Source organism: Natator depressus, chromosome 22 (genome assembly GCF_965152275.1).
Source record: "Natator depressus isolate rNatDep1 chromosome 22, rNatDep2.hap1, whole genome shotgun sequence".
NCBI lineage: Eukaryota > Metazoa > Chordata > Testudines > Cheloniidae > Natator > Natator depressus.
The window spans coordinates 19,492,860-19,511,993 of record NC_134255.1 but is presented as its reverse complement, the minus strand read 5'-3'; the positions used below and the strand labels follow the sequence as shown (position 1 = coordinate 19,511,993).

General features: G+C 46.7%; 4 protein-coding genes across 5 annotated transcripts in view; 2 read left to right on the top strand and 2 right to left on the bottom strand.

Moving 5' to 3' along the window:
• The window catches only part of C2CD2L (C2CD2 like), a 44,118-nt gene extending 42,163 nt beyond the window's left edge, over window positions 1-1,955 (bottom strand). Inside the window, exon 1 of the mRNA XM_074936608.1 lies at window positions 1,811-1,955. The gene's annotated coding sequence lies outside the window, so the exon portion shown is untranslated. The remainder of the gene's footprint in view (window positions 1-1,810) is intronic.
• Window positions 1,570-9,485, top strand: DPAGT1 (dolichyl-phosphate N-acetylglucosaminephosphotransferase 1). The gene is made up of 10 exons (XM_074936609.1): window positions 1,570-1,724; window positions 2,264-2,775; window positions 3,899-4,019; window positions 4,262-4,475; window positions 5,191-5,337; window positions 5,697-5,781; window positions 6,197-6,385; window positions 7,485-7,572; window positions 7,990-8,145; window positions 8,734-9,485. Exons 2-10 carry the CDS (start codon window positions 2,621-2,623, stop codon window positions 8,797-8,799), a joined length of 1,221 nt encoding a protein of 406 aa, XP_074792710.1. The 5' UTR covers window positions 1,570-1,724; window positions 2,264-2,620; the 3' UTR covers window positions 8,800-9,485.
• Window positions 9,486-9,775: 290 nt separating this feature from the next.
• Window positions 9,776-10,455, top strand: H2AX (H2A.X variant histone). The gene has a single exon (XM_074936610.1). The coding sequence runs from the start codon at window positions 9,967-9,969 to the stop codon at window positions 10,396-10,398; it is 432 nt and encodes a 143-aa protein (XP_074792711.1). The 5' UTR covers window positions 9,776-9,966; the 3' UTR covers window positions 10,399-10,455.
• Window positions 10,456-13,949: 3,494 nt separating this feature from the next.
• Window positions 13,950-19,134, bottom strand: part of HMBS (hydroxymethylbilane synthase) — a 32,355-nt gene continuing 27,170 nt past the window's right edge. For both annotated transcript variants that reach the window (XM_074936603.1, XM_074936604.1), the window contains 2 exons: window positions 15,571-15,657; window positions 13,950-14,520 (listed from right to left, as the gene is read on the bottom strand). In XM_074936603.1, coding sequence (XP_074792704.1) covers window positions 14,347-14,520; window positions 15,571-15,657 — 261 coding nt within the window. In that variant the 3' untranslated portion in view covers window positions 13,950-14,346. The remainder of the gene's footprint in view (window positions 14,521-15,570; window positions 15,658-19,134) is intronic.

Below are 19,134 nucleotides of genomic sequence, written 5' to 3'. Positions count from 1 at the left end.
ACACATAGGCTGTCAGACTGGGGTGGTACCACTATACTGTGTCCCGGAAAGTCTCATCTAAGTACCTTTTTCTCTCCCTTAGCTCCTCCAGTTCAGCCAATCAGGTCTCCAGAGATTCAGTAGCCACAAATTCCCACTTAGGAGATGCACCCAAATCATAACTGTCATTCCAGTTCAGATACTGAGAGGTGGAAAGACTGCCTTTCACCCAGCTCATAGTTGGGGTTTTTTTGGGCAGAAAGGGGTACAAATGTCAAATACCCAAACCTAAACCTCTGGATTTGTGCAGTGTGTCAATATCAAATTCAGCCTCTATTACTCTTTACTACACTGAACATTGCCTTGCCCCTGCTGCAGCTGGCTCAGTAATTCTGACAATTGCTAGAATCACAAACAAAGTCATGGAGTGTGGTCACATTGGTTGTTTTATTATTTATCCTAGCACCTAGCAGGCCTAGTCATGAACTGGGACACCACTGTGCTAGGTACTGTACAAATAAAGAAGATGCTATATGCTTTTATACACTGTCCTATAATAGGAGAAAAGGGGTCATTCAGTGACAAGAACAGTAGGTACATTTTAAACCAATGAAGGAAATACTTAATCACAAAGCACATAGTGATCCTGGTCCATTTCCCTGTAATAGGGAGTTTAATGTTACCAGAACAATCCCATGTCCCATTTGCAGGAATTTCTTGGTCCTGAAGTCATTTCTGGGACTTAATGCATGATGCACTGTCAAAGTCTCTTGAAGTTTTAATACAAAGTCATCACACAGTGCTGATGTAATTGTGATGCATCATGGTCTCTTAAGGGAATGGCTTATTCTGGTGGAATGAACTCAAAGGTGGCAACTCCTAGACAGGAGTTGAAAGAATTAGCGGAGAACTGAAAATAAGTACTATATGCAATAATTTTTACTAGGGTTTTCAAAGGAGGAAGCTTTAACTCTTAGTATATTTGAAAATACCATCTTTAGTTGTCAGCATATTTATGGATTTAAAAACTTCATGATAAAAGCATAGTGTAGTTTATATAAAACAGAGAGGAAAAAGGAATATACTAATGGGTCTTAAAGATAATACCCCACAAAAGTTCGTAATCCTAAGTAACTTTACCCATCCAACCCTCATTTGACATATCTCCCCTATCAATCACCATCTCTCTTCTCAGGAAAGGACTAGGAAAACAGACCTATCTTGCAGAGAAACAGGTGGGTCTAAGAAAAGCCCTCCAGTTAGGCAGATAATAGGTAATACTGACTGGCAGCATGACAATAATTAAATACAAATACACTGCTGATCTCTTGCAAAAAAAAAAAGTACCATAATTAAATATTTCTACAGTAGCTATAATAATTACTCTAGTTACCCTCTGCAGCACTACAGGATTACCCTAGCTGTTGCAATAAGAGGAAGCAACTCCTCATAATGCTACAGTACAGCAAAGAGCCACTTCATTGACTCCCACAGAGTGATCATGAAAGTCTCTTAAAAACAAACCACTTTGGAGAAAACTAGGGACGACTCATAAAAATGGGATTGAAGATCAAACCCTGTAATACTGCACCTGGCGGAGCAGAACCCTCCTCTGTATTTCATCAGCACGTCACGGACACTGAATTACCACTGGGGTCGGTGCACCTAGACTGGGTCCAATCAGAAGATGACGCGTAGTTAAAAGCAGGAGCAAGACCAAGCCAGGCACCATATGACACTTGCAGGTAACCATCTTTGATCTGGGTAATGGGCGTCCGGGCAGCCATTAGATTGCAATTAATTCACATTAACCCCCAAATTTGGCACTTACCTCGTGAAGCTGTTCTCACTGTAAACCCCAATCCAGCTGCATCCGGAGAGGCCCTGATGAACTAACTCCCAGAGCCGAGGGGGGACATTTGGATTCACCCCTTGCCCTAGATTAGGCCGAGCCAGTCTCAGCCCCCGAATGTCTACGACGGCTGAGGCAGTTCGGGTGCAGATCCACAGCTGCGCTACTCGGAATCCTAAAGTGGCGTTTAGTCGCCCTTGCCAGTATCAAAGATGGCGGTCAGGTACTCGGCCGGTTCTCTGCGAGAGCGCGTAGTGACAGGGCAGTGGTTGGTGTCATGTTCTATAGAGTCCGACTGGAAACATCTTCAGGGCAGTGAAGATTCTGAGAGGAAAAAGCTTCCGGATTTGTTGTTTTTTTAAAGCCAGCCGGGTAAGGGAAGAAGTTCAGTATTTTAATGTGATTTTATTTTGTGGTTTATTATTTGTATAGAAATAAAAGAACTTGGATTAGCCCAACCTGAAGGAGAAGATCCACCCACGCCCTCCTCTGGGAAGCGCCGCACTCCTGAAGCGGGGGAGGCAATTTTTATTTACATTTTTTTAAAGCTATGAGGATCAGTAGTCAAATTCAGAATCAGACTTGAAAGCAGCTGATCCTGGAGCTGTACACCCACATACAAACAGTGGAACGTGTATCTAGACACACATACTGTAACCAGTATATAAACACATGTACACAGAGTGAGTACATTAACTTTAGCAACTGAGTGACTCTTGTGGTCAGTTTTGCTGCTGTTTCCCCCCCCCCCAAAAAAAAGTCCTCTTGTTCCTCGAAGGTGTTTCTGATATGTGGGGGTTACCAGTGATCCCTTTGCTGATTAACTTTTGTGGTGCTCTCCTGGGGTTCGTGGCTACCCTGACACTGATCCCAGCTTTCAAGGATCATTTCATTGCTGCCAAGCTCTTCGGGATAGACTTGAACAAAACTTCTAAACAGCCCATGTAAGTAACAGCTACTGATTCGTTAAGTTTTATTGGGTGGTAATAATCATGGTAGTTACAAATTACTTGACATTTAAAAATGACAAATGCATAATCTACTGATTAAAGCATGGAAAAGGGACTTGAGTTTGATGTATGATCTTACACACATCTCTGCCTCTGTCTCTCTTTCCATTTAATTAGGATATTTCTGTACCTCATAGTGTTGTTGTGAGACCTAAGTAATTCAGTTTTAAACAATAAATTACCTTGAAATTATTTGCTGGAAGGTGCCAGAGCAATCCAAACTATGCATATTATTTATTAAGTGGTATTTGGGTCCTTCTGTTTTCTAGTAACAACATTCAGACCTGTCAGAAGTAGGTCCTCCTTTGTAAAGGATACCTCTCTCAAATCTAGCAACTGATCTCATACCACTGTGTGAAATCCTCTGCTTTATATTCAGTAGCTGGTGTGATTGTCTTATGTTCCTGTGTTGATTAATCACGTCTATCTTCCCTTTAATTTTTCTGTAAACATAAACCAATCCAGGCACCACACTGGGCTTGTGTACTCATAAACCACTACAGCGTCACACCTGCTGCTGCACGGCTGTAGTGCTTTGGTGAAGACCTACCTATGCCAATGGATTCTCTTGCTCTGGACCTCTGACCTTCCTCATATATTGTGGGAGTTAGGATCTGAAATTCTGGTTCAGCCCAATCTCTGTTTATAATCTTATTTGTTTTACTGTCACTTACAAGCTGCTTGGCTAATCAGCAGCATGGGCACTGGCATTTACCAAGAGAATTTATATTCTAATCAATAGGAGAGATTTAGTAAATGCAGATGTATGCTATCTTGTTGGGTATGGGCTTACCTTCATTCTGGACTACTATATAATGAATTTTAAGAGGCTAAAAATGTGTTGTGAGGTTTAACAGCTTTGTTGCTGTTGGATATCAGGAGTACTGGGCTCAAAACATTGCATTGTTACAGCTGGCTATTCCCTGTGTTACGACATTCCAGTGGAGAAGCAGTAAGAATACAGGACTAGCTGTGAAGTTCTCAATACTTGGGTATAGTGATTGTTGTTTTAAACCTCTTTCTCTTCTCTTTCCCCCCCCCCCCCCATGTGTTTCAGTCCTGAATCCCAAGGTGTGATCAGTGGGGCTGTGTTCTTGATCATCCTTTTCTGCTTTATTCCTGTGCCCTTTCTGAGCTGTTTTGTAGAGGAGCAGTGCAAGGCATTTCCACACCATGAGGTAAGTGTCTCCCTCCATGATGCTCTTTAAAGCCTGTATTGCTCTCCACCAAGAGGTCCTGCAAGTCTCAGTGAGGATAGCTTGTGTGTAGTTAAGACTTGGAGTGAAATACTCATATTTTGTTGGGGGTCTTCAAATGTATCATATTTCAAAGCCAAATGTGATGTCCTGTGGCATATGAAAAGGAGGACTGGTGGCTATGTATCTAATAACCATGATCATGTCCGTCCTCTGTTTTTCAGTTTGTGGAGTTCATTGGCTCCCTTCTTGCCATCTGCTGCATGATCTTTCTGGGCTTTGCGGATGATGTTCTGAATCTGCGCTGGCGACACAAGCTGCTACTTCCTACCATGGCCTCCCTTCCTCTGCTTATGGTTTACTTCACTAACTTTGGGAACACAACTATTGTGGTACCCAAGCCCTTCCGGGTGTTGTTGGGGATGCACTTGGACCTGGGTGAGTGACGGAGCACAAGAAGATCATCAGCTTAACACTAGCCACAAGGATGAAGTGAGCTGTAGCTCACAAAAGCTTATGCTCAAATAAATTTGTTAGTCGCTAAGGTGCCACAAGTACTCCTTTTCTTTTTAAGGGTAAAAAGGCGATCCAAAGCCAAAGTTCCTGAGGGTGGCAGCTGGCAATATGTGCACATTTGTGGGTTTCCTCTCAATGCAGATCATTATTTGGAACATAGATTTTGGTACCAGAGAACAGGGTTGATAGTCTTATCAAGTTATTAGTTCAGCAATTTATCATTTTCTCAGCTTTGCCCAGAGAAGCACTCAACACTTTTACAGGATCAGGCCCTAAATTCATGGAGTGCCAAATGCTGTTGGTGCTTAAATGTGGATGGCAAATTGATCGAAGTGCAGAACTAGGAATCTGAAAGCGTGGATTCTGTTCCCAGTGTTGTCACTGACTTGTTTTTGTGACCTCTGCCCCATCCTCTGTCTTTTTCCATATCTGTGCTTGGTGCGTGCGTGTGTGTGTGTGTGTGTGTGTGTGTGTATGTAATACCAACTTCTTGTGAGCAGGAGATGTTTATTAAACTGTTGTGAAATGTGCTGTGATCATTCATTAAGGCAAAGAGGTACATACTACTAAATTGAATCTAGACCCCCCCCCCTTTAAAACTTGGGTGTGAAGGCCCTTCTCTCTGTCTGATCTGCAGGTATCCTGTACTATGTGTACATGGGCATGCTAGCAGTGTTTTGCACCAATGCCATCAACATTCTTGCTGGAATTAATGGGCTTGAGGCAGGACAGTCTCTGGTGATAGCTGCTTCCATCATCACATTCAATGTTGTTGAATTAAATGGTAAGGAAAATGTATGCGTCTTTTTGGGGCTCTGAATCAGGGAAAAGATCCAAGGGAGCTAGGTGCCTGTACTTGGAAATCTTTGATGTCTAGAAAGATGAGCAGATCTTCAGATGCGGATAATGCTTATGTACCAAGTGGGGCCATGACACCCATTTTGTATCTGGTCCAGTGTATTAGTGTAACCCTCTTGAAGACTCTCGTGAGATACCTTCTTGACAGGCACTGTATACAAATCTAAAATGGACAGATCCACACCCTGACTCCAGGACATACTTCTGGCCCACTGTGGCTGATGCTACATTGTCAGTAATTTTGTTCTCTCTCTCTCTCTCTCTCTCTCTCTCTCTCTTCTGCAGGAGATTATAGAGATGACCACATTTTTTCTCTCTACTTCATGATTCCCTTTTTCTTTACTACTCTGGGGCTGCTTTACCACAACTGGTAAGAGACTACATGGAATAAGGAAATGTTCACAGTATTATAAGGCTCCCTCCCCCTTATACTTAGAGGAGACAAGTAATTTAAACATTCACAAGCTCTCAGAAATAGAACAATGGACTGCTGATCTCTATATTCTGGCTGGAGCACAAAGATTCTGGTGCATTGATCCATTGGAAGCCTTTGACTGCACCAGAGAACTGCACAATAACAGGGGACTTCTGACTCGAGGTTCTGTGGTTTGATCACAAGACTATCTGTCCTCCGATCCCCTACACACTAATAATCTCTCCAACAAATAGCTCAGGCACTAGATTTAAAATCTTGCAGTAAGATTGTGAATGCCAGACTTTCCTACACTTGATCTTTAACACTAATACTATGCCCCATCCCCATTTTTTCTGTCTGTGGGTTGCAGGTATCCATCCAGCGTGTTTGTAGGTGACACCTTTTGCTATTTTGCTGGTATGACGTTTGCTGTGGTGGGGATCCTTGGGCACTTCAGTAAGACAATGCTTCTCTTCTTCATCCCACAAGTGCTCAACTTCCTCTACTCTTTGCCTCAGCTCTTCCACATCATTCCTTGTCCCCGTCATCGGCTGCCCAGGTAAGAAGTGTGTAAGTGACTGTGAGATGCAATGTATTTGGAACAAGGAGATGCCTTTGGCTCTGGATTGTTTTGCGTCTGAAATGGGGGTGGGGATTTCTGCAGATTTCCCTAAAGGATAAAATATATGCCTCATCTGCTGTGGCTGAAGGAGGGAATGAGAAGTGAAATGTAGACCTTATTCATCACCTAGGGACAAGGGCGTTTAACAGGACTGTGTGGGGAATTTCACTTGGCAACAACTACCCTCTTCTTGCCCAAGGATAAGAGAAAACTGTGGACCTAGAAAGATTATGGATGCTATGATTTTATGGTGTCCAGTGTTTTTTCCACAACATTTAAACTTAACAAAAAATTCTAACCTTTCCTATTGCAAACAGCTGGGTGTAAAGAGAGGAGCTGCTGCCCTGTAAATTCAGCCCAGCAGAAAACTGCCTCCTGCCAAACAGCAATAGTAATGTCCTTCCTACTGGTTCCCAGAAGGTAGAAACTGCAGAGTCCTGATGGGGCATTGTAGTACTAGCATGGCTTAATGCAGACCAAGTTTATGTCTGTGATGCAAAATCAACCTTGCTGGAGGATCTAGTTTAAATGCACCAGTCCCTAATAGCTTGGGTAAAGGTTTGTAGACTGAGTTATCACCATGTTAACAAATAATCTTGTTAACCCTGTAAAGACCAGAGCTGTAATGCTGTTCCTTAACAATGTTACAAAATGGTTGTTCCTAACCGCACAGGTCACATTGAAGTGTTTATACCATCCCTGAGGTGCTGTTATCAGAAGATCCTGAGGGTTCGAGGGGGGGGGGGTGGAGAGAGAGAGAGAGAGTGTGTGTGTGTGTGTGTCTACTTTGAGAATGTCGTGGCAATTGAAATACAACCAACTAACCCCCCCTTACCACCACCCCCAAAATTCTCCTGGCCCTGCCTTATTTGAGTGGCTACACACCTGAGACTCCGAACATTACTGGGACTATTACGTGCATAGGATTACTCCAGCTGTTTCCACCATTCACTTTTTAAACAACCCCGTCTCTTTTATAGAGAGATTAAGCTGCCTCTTTGCTGCAATTGGACTAATATTTCAGTGTTCTTTTCAGGCTCAATCCTGGTACAGGGAAGCTGGAGATGAGCTACTCCAAATTCAGAACCAAAAGTCTTTCAGCACTGGGAAAGTATATTCTAAAGGTAACCTGAGAAAGACAAGTAAAATTTGTCTTCCGCTAGCAGCCATACACTTGGGAATTGGTGGCAGTGCAAAACTCCCTCCCCGCCCCATGCCTCTGGGCACCTGGAGTCAAGTCCTGAGTAAAAGGAAACAAGTTCAGTATAGTCTCATCCCAATCTCTGGTGGACACTTGTCCACATTACTAAAACCTTGCAAAACGAAGCATGACTAGCAGTGATTGCCAGGGGCCTGATCTGTCTTTCCATTGATTTCACTGAGTTTTAGATCAGAACCAAGGAGTGGAACAATAGAGGGCATTGTTGGCAAGGTGTTTTGGAAGAAGCTTTCAGTACATCTGCCTGCACCATACTAAGCTCTAAGTAGTAAACAACTAATGCATCTAATTAAATGGTGCTTTACACACTTCTCTTCCCCAGGTATCAGAGACCTTACAAATAGTGGATGTGAGACAGGAATTGGATGAAGATGAAGAATACACAGAGTGCAATAACATGACACTCATTAACTTTGTTATAAAGCTTATTGGACCAGCTCCAGAGCAAACCCTCACTGTCCTGCTGCTGCTTATCCAGGTCAGGCAAACACTCCCTCAGGGAGGAGGACATACTCCGCAGTGGATAGATCCACACTAAAATTCTCAGGCATTGGGAACATTTGATTCCACTCCTGTACTTATCTTTACTACTTCCCTTCTATCACACCAACTAGCTTGCTATTGCCTGGGTTGATCCTCACCTCCCCAGGGAAGCTATGGCTCTGCTATAAAGAACTATACTGCTAGGGAGGTGGTGGAATCTCCATCCTTAGAGGTTTTTAAGGCCCGGCTTGATAAAACTCTGGCTGGGATGATTTAGTTGGGGTTGGTCCTGCTTTGACCGGGGGTTGGATTAGATGACATCCTGAGGTCTCTTCCAACCCTAATCGTCTATGATTCTATCCTCCTCAGAGAGAATAATCTTGCCCAGTCTTCTCATTGCCACCCCACCTTCCTTGTAAGTAAAGACATGGAAATATTTTAAATTAACTTCTGTGTTACTTACGGAGGTTGGTCATATGCAGAAGTACCAGTAAGCTGATACAGGGACCTCGTCTTCATACCACTCGGTAAAGCGTTTAGCACAGCTGGATTCCAATTCTCTTCCTTGTTTTTCCCTCTGTAGGTAGTGGGCAGTACCATTGCATTTTTGATCCGGTACCAGCTAGTACGCTTGTTCTATGATGTTTGACTGAGCTGCCAGGGCTAAGGGAAATGCCAGTACCTCCTGATGATCCACCTTTTACTTTCTGTGGTTCCCCTCCAAATGGCTGCAGTGATCCCGCTTTGTCTCTGTGAATCACAAGACCCCTTTCCAGATGTGAGTAAAGACTCTTACACTGGCCTCTCTGCTGAATTTTTTTTGTCCTGTGCTTTGGTTGCACACAGCGGTAATTTGTCTGATACTGGTGTTAATGTCCCATGAGCATCACGGGCCTGTAGACATATTAGCATTACTGGGAATAACCAGCACAAGGAAGATTTGCAAATATGACTTGAATCTTTTGTCTAGGGAGCTGGGAAAGGGGCTGGGGCAGAAGAGGACCTAGGCACCCCTCCCCCTAATATATTCTTGTTTTCTCATTCAAATGATTTATTATTGAGGTACAGTATGTTTCCCCTAGCATCCTGCTTTACATAATTACTGTCTCTCCATTGCCATCACTTTGCTCGCAGGGCAGGTACGCCAACAGTTCCAGCCAATGACCACTCTGCAGGCTCTGAGGGGAAGGCTGAAAGGGGGAATGAATTTACCAGCTGGCGTTCAAGCCCTGGTCTCACTGTCCCTGCTGCCCAAGCACTGCCTTTAGCTAGGAGCAGTGGCAAGAGCCAGGGGCTGTTCACAGGGCAGACAAAGAGCGTGGGCGTGTCCACCCTGGGGGAAGGCGGAGCAGGGCTCAGCAGAGAAGGGCTAAGGCTGCTACTACCCAGCCTAGGGAGAAGGGGGTGGGGAAGCAACGAGAAAGAGGCTCCTCTGTTCCGTTACTGGGTGCCTTGGCCTCTGTACCACCTTTGAATTTGGCGCCCTGCCTTCTGATTGGCTTATTTTAGCAGCCAATAAACGCGTAAAACTTTGCCGGCTCGTGAGGCTAACCAATCCGGGGGAGACAGTCGTCTGGGCTGCCCACCAATGGCAGAGCGCAGCGTCACTGGGCAGGGGGCTGGGTCTGGCTCTCCGCCGGAGACTATAGCCACATATATCTTTTTGTAATAAAAAGCGAGCGGGTGAAGGGTCGGCTCAAGGCGAGCGCGCTTCACCTCGCCACCAGGCAGCAGTTCCGGCTCTGGCGCTAGAGCCTGGGCGTAGCTCTGCGAGCGGGTCGCTGAGCCGCGTGCTTCGCTCCCACTTTCACGCGCCATGTCCGGCCGCGGTAAGAGCGGCGGCAAGGCCCGGGCTAAGGCTAAATCTCGCTCGTCCCGCGCGGGCCTGCAGTTCCCCGTGGGGCGCGTGCACCGGCTGCTGCGGCGCGGTCACTACGCGGAGCGGGTGGGCGCGGGCGCCCCGGTGTACCTGGCCGCCGTGCTCGAGTACCTGACGGCGGAGATCCTAGAGTTGGCGGGCAACGCGGCGCGGGATAACAAGAAGACGCGCATTATCCCGCGGCACCTGCAGCTCGCGGTGCGCAACGACGAAGAGCTCAACAAGCTGCTGGGCGGTGTCACCATCGCGCAGGGCGGTGTCCTGCCCAACATCCAGGCCGTGCTGCTGCCCAAGAAGGCGGGCGGCGGCGGAGCCGGACCGGCCAAGAGCGGCAAGAAGGGCAGCAGCCAGCAGTCCCAGGAGTACTAGGGCCGGCCACGCGCCGCCGGCGGAGACTCACCCCCCCCCGCCCCCCAAGACCCCTTTCAGGGCCGGCCCCCAGGGCTCAGCCGAAGGAGCTGCGGATCCGTAGGCTGCTCGAGCCATCAGCGGGCTCCTGGGCGGGGAGACCGCGAGCCCCCCCGCGCCTCAAGCGGCGTTGAAGGAGTCAGGCTTTCCCGCCCTCGCACGGCGCCGGGGGGGGGGGGGGGGGAGGAGAATTAGAGGCGTAACAGCCGCGGCGTGGAAGACTCCCTTGGGTGCGAGTGGGGAAGCTGCGTGGGGGGCCTTCCGCCCGGCGGCCGCTTGTACGAATAGCGAGGAGCCCCGGCTTAGGCCCCCTACCGCTGCGCACGTGCCTGGGGCAGCGCATAGCTCCAGCTTTAACAGTAAACTCAGCTGCTACCCCGAACCCTATTGTTTTGCCCCATCGGGTGAAGCTGCTGTGTGCAAAGCCCTAGTGGCAGAGGAAGCTGCCGCGGGGTCTCTTTTGCTCTGCAATGGCATGGTCCACCCCTGATACCCGTTTGACTCCTGCCTACCTGAGATGTTTCAACATTAGCAATGCAAAGACTCGTGCAAGCGGTATCCACGTTTACAGCTTGAAGTGTCGCCCCCTGAGCTTTGCTGCTCCTGGATCCTTTAAGTAACTTCATATGGTACCGACAGAGAACTGAAAAAAAAAACATCAGAATGCAGCTGTAGAACTAACTGCACCACTGAATGAATTGCCTGAAAAGTGTGTGTGTGGTTTTTTGTTTTTTTTTTTGGAGTTCCTTGTTCCTGTTTAATTACCTGTTTTAACTGCTCTCAAAAATTGTATATCTACATATCTTGTTTTTAAGACAGAGGGCATCTTTTGCATCAGGTCATGCACAACAATCCAAAACATTGTAAACTAACAAGCTCTCAGCCTCTTGAATGGAAGAAGGCTTTCACTTATCTCAGCAGTTGTGTAACTTTATTGATGTGCTGTACAATTTTGTCTGCAATGTTACAATTATTTACTAGTTTGATTCTGCAGTGACACTATACTTTGTTTGACCTGTTTCAACAGACAGCATCTGCAAGCAGAAGCTCAGTACAGCCACTGCAGGATCAAACCAGAGAAAATTCTAGGCTTCGTACAAACTTGTAGTTAACAAAACAGCAACCATTTCTCTTTCAGCTGTGTCCTTTCACTGGACGCTGCTAAATCTGTTGTAGTAGCCTTTGTAACTTCCTGTACATCCCAGAAAATGTAGATATTGTCTAATAAAATACGGGGTGACCTGCTATTTCTGTAGCATATTCTATGCACGGGCGGTTCAGTGGTCAGAAATTGTGTTAATAATATGTACATGCCTAAAGAAAAATAAGGCTTTAAATGGGTATGGAAACAATTCCTTTCATAAGTGAAGTACAGTCAATGGATGTTGCATACATATTGAAACAACCTGTTGTTTCATTTACAAAACACCATATTTGCATTTTACAATTTAAAAGGTTTCTAGAAGACACTAGTAGTGGCTTGTAAGATGAAGGAGATGAATCCCTAGTTGAAATGCATATTCTACTAATGTAAAAGGAACGGGCTATTGAGTTTGAAAGGATTAGAGTGTAAGGCAAGGGTGGGTAAACTGCAGGCCTGCCAGCTGTTTTAATTCAGCCCTCCAGCTCTTGCTGGGGAGCAGGGCCTGGGGCAGAGGTGGGCAAACTATGGCCCGCAAACCACATCCAGCCCCTGGGACTGTCCTGCCCAGCCTTTGAGCTCCCCACAGGGGAGGCTAGCCCCCAACCCCTCCCCTGCAGCCTCAGCTTGCTGTGCCACCAGTGCTGTGGGTGACAGGGCTGTGAGCCACTGGCCTGCCCTGGTGCTCTAGATGGTGTGGCTGGCTCTGGCTGGGCAGCGCAGGTGCCAGTCCTGGTGCTCTGAGTGGCATGGTAAGGGGGAGCAGAGGGGTTGGATAAGGGGCAATCAGGAAGCAGAGGGTGATTGGATGGGGCAGAAGTGGGGGGGTCCACAGAACAGAAGGGGGGTTGGATGAGCGTAGGAGTCCTAGGGGGCCTGTCAGGGGGTGGGAGCCAAGCTGTTTGGGGAGGTACAACCTAGCCTACCTGGCCCTCCATACAGTTTCAGAACCCCTGATGTGGCCCTCAGGCCAAAAAGTTTGCCTATGCCTGGTGTGGGTCTTGCCCTGCACTGGTGTTCAAGCAGGGGCAAAGGGGGTTCTGCTGTGCACTGCCCTGTCCACAGGTGCTGCCCCTGCAGCTTCCATTGGCCAGGAACTGTGTCCAATGGGAGCTGCAGGGGCAGTGCCTGTGGACAGGGCAGTGCACAGCAGAACTGCCTGGCCACACTTCAACGTTGGAGCTGGAGTGGGGACATACTACTGCTTCAAGGAGCTGCTTGAGGTAAGTACTGCCTGAAGCCTGCACACCTGAGCCAAGCCCCTGCCCCAACCCTGATCCCCTTCCCACCTTACAAACCCCTCAGTCCCAGCCCAGAGCACCCTACTACACCCAAACTCCCTCATCCCCAACCCAGAGCCCTCCTCCACTCCACCCCCAGCACTCCAGCCCCCTCCCACACCCTGAACTCATTTCTGACCACAACCCTAGGCAGAGCCTTCACACCCCCACCCTAATTTTATGAGCATTCATGGCCTGCCATACAAATTCCATTACCCATATATGGCCCTCGGGCCAAAGTTTGCCCACCCCACTGTAAGGGAACAGGTTTTATTTCAAACCTATTTTAAAAAGTCTAAGTTGATACTAACGAACTTTTCTTACACTATGTTGCACCTGTAGACACCTGTGCTTGGTTATGGTTAATTCAATCTGGCAATGAATACGCTAATGGTTTTTTAAATAAGTTCAATTAGTATTGATTTATATGGCAGTGAATAAACATTTGTCCAAGCATCATCCATAACAGATGCCTTACGAACAGAAACATTGGTGGTTCTGTTTAAATATAAGTACAATGGTGGTCAATCAAGGGTCTTATTTGGCACCTAGTAATCAGTTGCCAGTTATTGAAGGGCTCAGGATTAAGCCCAAAGGAGGTATGTGTAGGACAGACTACACTCCAGGAGGAGATCGATCTAAGTTACACAGCTTCAGCTACATGAATAATGTAGCTGAAGTTGACGTGCTTAGATCTACTTACCACAGGGTCCACACTCTGCTAGGTCTCCTGTTGACTCCCCTTGCACTTCTCATTCAGGTGGGGTACAGGAGTTGAGCAATCTGCAGTTAATTTAGTGGGTCTTCACTAGACCTGCTAAATCGACCACAAATGCACTGATTACCACACACTGATCCCTGGTAAGTATAGGACAATCCCTAAGATAAAGGGCACCCTATGTCCCTTACCATTTTAGCATTATTTCTTGTATTGAATATCAGAGGGTAGCCATGTTAATCTGTAACCACAAAAACAATGAGTCCAGTAGCACCTTAAAGACTAACAGATTTAATAATAAAATAATGCCTGCATCTGTAATTTTCACTCCATGCATCTGCAGAAGTGGGTTTTTTACCCATGAAAGCTTATGCCCAAATAAATCTGTTAGTTTGTAAGGTGCCACCAGACTCCTTGTTGTTTCTTGTATTGAATTATTCTTGTTACTGTATTCAAAATAGCTTGCTTATAGTTTTGGGGTAAACAAGTTGCTGAAACAAACCACCCAAAAAGATAGCTCACGGGAGAAACTGCAAATACGACTGTATCCTCTGAACAGGCATAACTACTCAAAATACAGAGTTTAATATTTTAAGTTTTGTTTTCAGATCCACAAGTAAAGGAAAATGGGATGTAAGTGTAAAATAAGAGACTCCGCCTAAGGAAGGATAACAGTGCAGCAGCCAAGTCCATGTTTTTTTCTGTCAAACTTCTGACCATGCAGGAATCGTGCCAACTGCAAGAGCTGCTGGTGCATGGGAATGATGTGTCTATCGGGCATCATTGAGCTGCCTTGCAACACTGAGGATACGCTTAGCACCCTTGCTCAGCAGTAAGCTGGCTAGTTCGACACCCAGGTTTTCTGCAGCCTCTTGAGCATGACCAGGAATCTTCTTGGCTGTGATGCCAACATACTGTGTATCATCATTGGGTCCTTCTTGATTCTAAAAATAAAAAAAAGATACTGAATGTGAAAGAGCAGGGAAACCTGGGTGTTAAACAGTAGGTTTCCATATACATTTTTGTAAGCCTTATCAGAGAACATTGTAAAGAAGATGTCATAAAAATAAAGGGAAGGCTAACCACCTTCCTGTATACAGTGCTATAAAATCCCTCCTGGCCAGAGGCAAAACCCTTTCACCTGTAAAGGGTTAAGAAGCTACGATAACCTTGCTGCAAAATGACCAATGAGGAGACAAGATACTTTCAAGTCGGGAGTGGGGGAAAACAAACCATCTGTCTGTCTGGGTAATGCTTTTGCCGGTAACAGATCAGGAATGCAGTCTCAGAACTTCTTTTAGTTAGTAAGTAATCTAGCTAGAAATGTGTTAGATTTCCTTTTGTTTAATGGCTGGTAAAATAAGCTGTGCTGGATGGAATGTATATTCCTGTTTGTGTGTCTTTTTGTAACTTAAGGTTTTGCCAAGAGGGATTCTCTATGTTTTGAATCTGATTACCCTGTAAGGTATTTACCATCCTGATTTTACACAGGTGATTCTTTTACCTTTTCTTTAATTAAAATTCTTCTTTTAAGAACCTGATTGATTTTTCATTGTTCTTAAGATCCAAGTATTTGGGTCTGTGTTCACCTGTACAAATTGGTGAGGATTTTTATCAAGCCTTCCGCAGGACAGTGGGTGAAGGGCTTGGGGCGATATTTTGGGGGAAGACGTCTCCCAAGTGGGCTCTTTCCCTGTTCTTTGTTTAAAACACACTTGGTGGTGGCAGCATAGGGTTCAAAGACAAGGCAAAGTTTGTACCTTGGGGAAGTTTTTAACCTAAGCTGGTAAGAATAAGCTTAGGGAATCTTTCATACAGGTCCCCACATCTATACCCTAGAGTTCAGAGTGGGGAAGGAACCTTAACAGAAGACTAAAGATTTTAAGGACTGGATGGAAGGAAATATGGTTAAAAGGCCTGTTTTTGTCTTTTTCATTTGACTTGAAGTTTGAAGGTTAAAACCAACTGAAATTAAGAGGCATTTATTTATTTACCTGCTGTGGGTAGTTAACACCAGTCTGCATAGTGTCCTTCAGGCTATCTGATCCATCCAAGCTGTAAACAGCTCCTGTCAAATACAACTGGGCAAAACACAATAAAGGTACATGGCATCTCTGATGACCAACCCAAGCATCCCCTTTTTAAAAATTAAGATTTCTGGTCTGAGGAGGAAACTAATAAGAATTGGGGAAACCATTCTGCCATTGACTCCCATGTGCCGTTGGACAAATTGCTTCCTTTCTGGCTCAGTATAGGCTTACAGGTGTATTTTGAGGCTTACCAAGATCCTATGATTAAAGGGGCTAGTCATGTCACATTATTGATCATCATGGGAGAGCAATCCGTGTGCTTTAGGAAAGGTACAGGCACAAGCATGGATGTAACCCAGCTGTTACGTTCCTTAATGGGCCGAAAAGGGTTGCTGTTCTGTCATGGGAAGCTTGCAAGCATGTTGCCTCCAAAACCCTCCTTGCCCAAGAGGTAGGAGACAAGTACCTTTTGTTTGAAACCATGGTTTCTTCTTAGAGTGCTTGTTCATATAGATTCCAATCAGGTGTGTGTGCATGCACATGCACAGTAGCTGGAAGATTTTTCCCTAGCAGCAACCGAAGGGTCAGCCTGGGAGACCCCGGCGTCACGCTTTCATGGCGCCCAACATAGAGCCCTGCCGACCCGCCACCCCCTCAGTTCCTTCTTACTGCCAGTCACAGTAACTGTAACTTCCCTTGCTCTTGCTCCGGCAAGTGACCTAGCAGTTCGATTCCTGTTGTACTCACCTTGTTTATTCAGATAGTGTGGTGTAGTTTAGTATAGTTAGTTGTAAGTTTCATTTATGGGGGTTCACCCCCCCCCATTTCCCTCCTTTATTTGTTGCCTCTGGGGCATGCTGCGATCCCCAGGCTTCAAGGACTGCACGAAGTGCATGCCAAAAAGTGACTCCCACACCTCCTGTTTACAGTGTCTGGGCGAGAGTCTCCAAAAAGACCGCTCTAAAATCTGACAGGAATTCTGACCAAAAACCCTGAAAGAAAGAGAGCAGCAGCTTAAAATCCTCCTCATGAAGGCAGCTTTTCGACCGCAGTTGGACACCGGTGCCGGGGATCCCACCACCAGCACATCATCTTCAGCGCAAAGCGCGCCAGCACCCTCTTCAAGAGACCAGGTGCTGAAGAAAGACGCAGCCAAGGACTCTAGGCACCGTCATGGAGCGTCTTGGGAACGCTCCAGCCTTCGGCACTGGTCCCAATCGCCGGTGCAGAAGAAGAGGAGGATCAAAAGGGGCCAATCCCCTTTCCCTAGATCCAGAGACCAGCCATCAGTGGCACCAAATGCAATGAACAGCGGTACTTTGTGCCCTCCGAAGGCTATGAACATCTACACACTCACTCACAACCTGACTCTGGTGGTGGACGCTGCTAACCAGCAAGAGAGGCAGAGTTTCCAGGGCCCTTCCCCCAAGAATAGGGATGCAAAAAACTGACCCATTTAGCCAGAAGATTTACGCCACAGGAGGACTGCAACTCCACATTTCCAGCCAACAGGCCGTTGTCAGCAGGTACGCCTACAATACTTGCTCAATGACAGCTAAGTTTAGAGTTACCTCCCTTGGACTCCTGAGCTGAATTCTCAGCTTTGGTTGAGGAGGGGAGATTGATCTCCAGGGCAGAGTTGGGGCATTCCCCAGATAGACCTATTCTTCATGCAACACAACAGGAAGTGCCAGCAGTTCTGCTCCTTCCAGAACCACAGCCCAGGCTCCAGAGCGGACATGTTCCTCCTCCACTGGGGATGTTGTCTCCTATATGCCTTTCCGCCTATACCACTGGGTCACAAGGTGCTCCTTAAGATCTGTAGGGAACAAGCTCAGGTTATATTGATAGCTCCAGTATGGGACCAACAACACTGATACACATCTCTCCTAGACATGTCCGTGGAAGCTCTGATCACCCTGCCGCTCTTCCCGGACTGTCTGCCACAAGATCACGGCCGTCTTCAACATCCGAGCCTCGACTCGCTTCACCTCACAGCATGGAAGCTCTATGTTTGAACCCAATGGAGCTTTCCTGTTCAGACCAGGTTAGACAGGTCCTCCTTGGCAGTAGAAAACCCTCTACGAGAGCCACCTACCTTGCCAAGTGGAAGAGATTTTCAATCTGATCGGCGCAGCGCCATTCGTCTCCGACGCTGGCCCCAGTGCCGCTTATTCTGGACTGCCTCCTCCATCTGAAGCAGCAGGGGCTTCCGTTGTCATCGATAAGAGTGCACTTAGCCACCATCTCAGCCTTTCACCAGAACAAGGAGGGCCGCTCTGTTTGCTAACCCTAAGGTCAGCCGGTTTTTAAAAGGGCTCAGCAGGCTATACCCTAACATCCGACAGCCTGTCCCTGCCTGGGACCCCAACCTGGTCCTCTCTAGGCTAATGGGGCCGCCCTTTGAGCCCTTGGCAACGTGCTCCCTCCTCTCTCTCTCGCTCTCTCACAAGGTGGCATTCCTGGTGGCTAGGAGGGTGTCTGAACTCAGAGCCCTAACCTCAGAGCTCCCTTATACCGTGTTCTAGAAGGAAAAGGTGTAGCTCAGACCTCATCCTGGTTTCCTCCCGAAGATTGTGTTACAGTTTCACATCAACCAGGACATCTTTCTCCCAGTATTCTACCCTGAGCCACATTCCAGCAGCAGGGAGCAGAGATTACACACTCTGGATGTCCGCAGCATGCTAACCTTTTACATAGAGAGAATGAAAGCATCCAGAAAATCAGTCCAGTTATTTGTGGCAGTGGCGGATAAAATGAAAGGACTGCCTGTATCTTCACAACGCATTTTGTCATGGATAGCGTCCTGTATTCATGAGTGCTACAACCTGAGAGGGGTTCCTGCAGCCCCCAATCAGCGCGCACTCCACCAGGGCATAGGCTTCAATAGCATTCCTGGTGCAGGGCCCCACTCAGGAAATATGCAGAACAGCGACATGGTCCTCTATCTACACTTCCACCACACACTATGTGATTTCTCAGTAGGCCAGAGACAATGCGGTCTTCAGACGAGCAGTGCTCCAATCAGTGGACAACTCCAACCCCGCCTCCTGAACTTGGGCTTGAGAGCCACCTGATTGGAATCAACATGAACAAGCACTCAAAGAAGAAAAAAGAGTTACTCACTTTCTCATAACTGTTGTTCTTCGAGATGTGTTGTTCATGTCCATTCCAATATCCACCCTCCTTCCCTTCTGTCGGAGTAGCTGGCAAGAAGGAACTGAGGGGGTGGCAGGTCGGCAGGGCTCTATATTGGGCACCATGAAGGCACGACTCCAGGGGGTGTCCCTACAATTGCTGCTAGGGGAAAATCTTCCGGCTACCGTGCACGCACACACCTGGTTGGAATGGACATGAACAATACATCTCGAGAAACAACAGTTACGAGAAGGTGAGTAAACTTTTTTCCTGCATGACAGCAACCTGTATTTCAGTCAGGCTTCCTTTCTGCAGGGTAGTGTTTATATTTCATCTTGGGGAAGTTTTATCAATTATCAAAGGAATAGGCTTTCTAGCCCCAGAAAAAGG

Bases quoted from the DNA above. Each gene is read 5' to 3' on its own strand.
- DPAGT1 (XM_074936609.1), top strand. From the start codon at position 2,621: ATGTGGGGGTTACCAGTGATCCCTTTGCTGATTAACTTTTGTGGTGCT. The intron at 6,386-7,484 runs GTAAGAAGTGTG...TGTTCTTTTCAG, and splicing joins CCCCGTCATCGGCTGCCCAG to GCTCAATCCTGGTACAGGGA. The intron at 8,146-8,733 runs GTCAGGCAAACA...TTCCCTCTGTAG, and splicing joins TCCTGCTGCTGCTTATCCAG to GTAGTGGGCAGTACCATTGC.
- H2AX (XM_074936610.1), top strand. From the start codon at position 9,967: ATGTCCGGCCGCGGTAAGAGCGGCGGCAAGGCCCGGGCTAAGGCTAAA.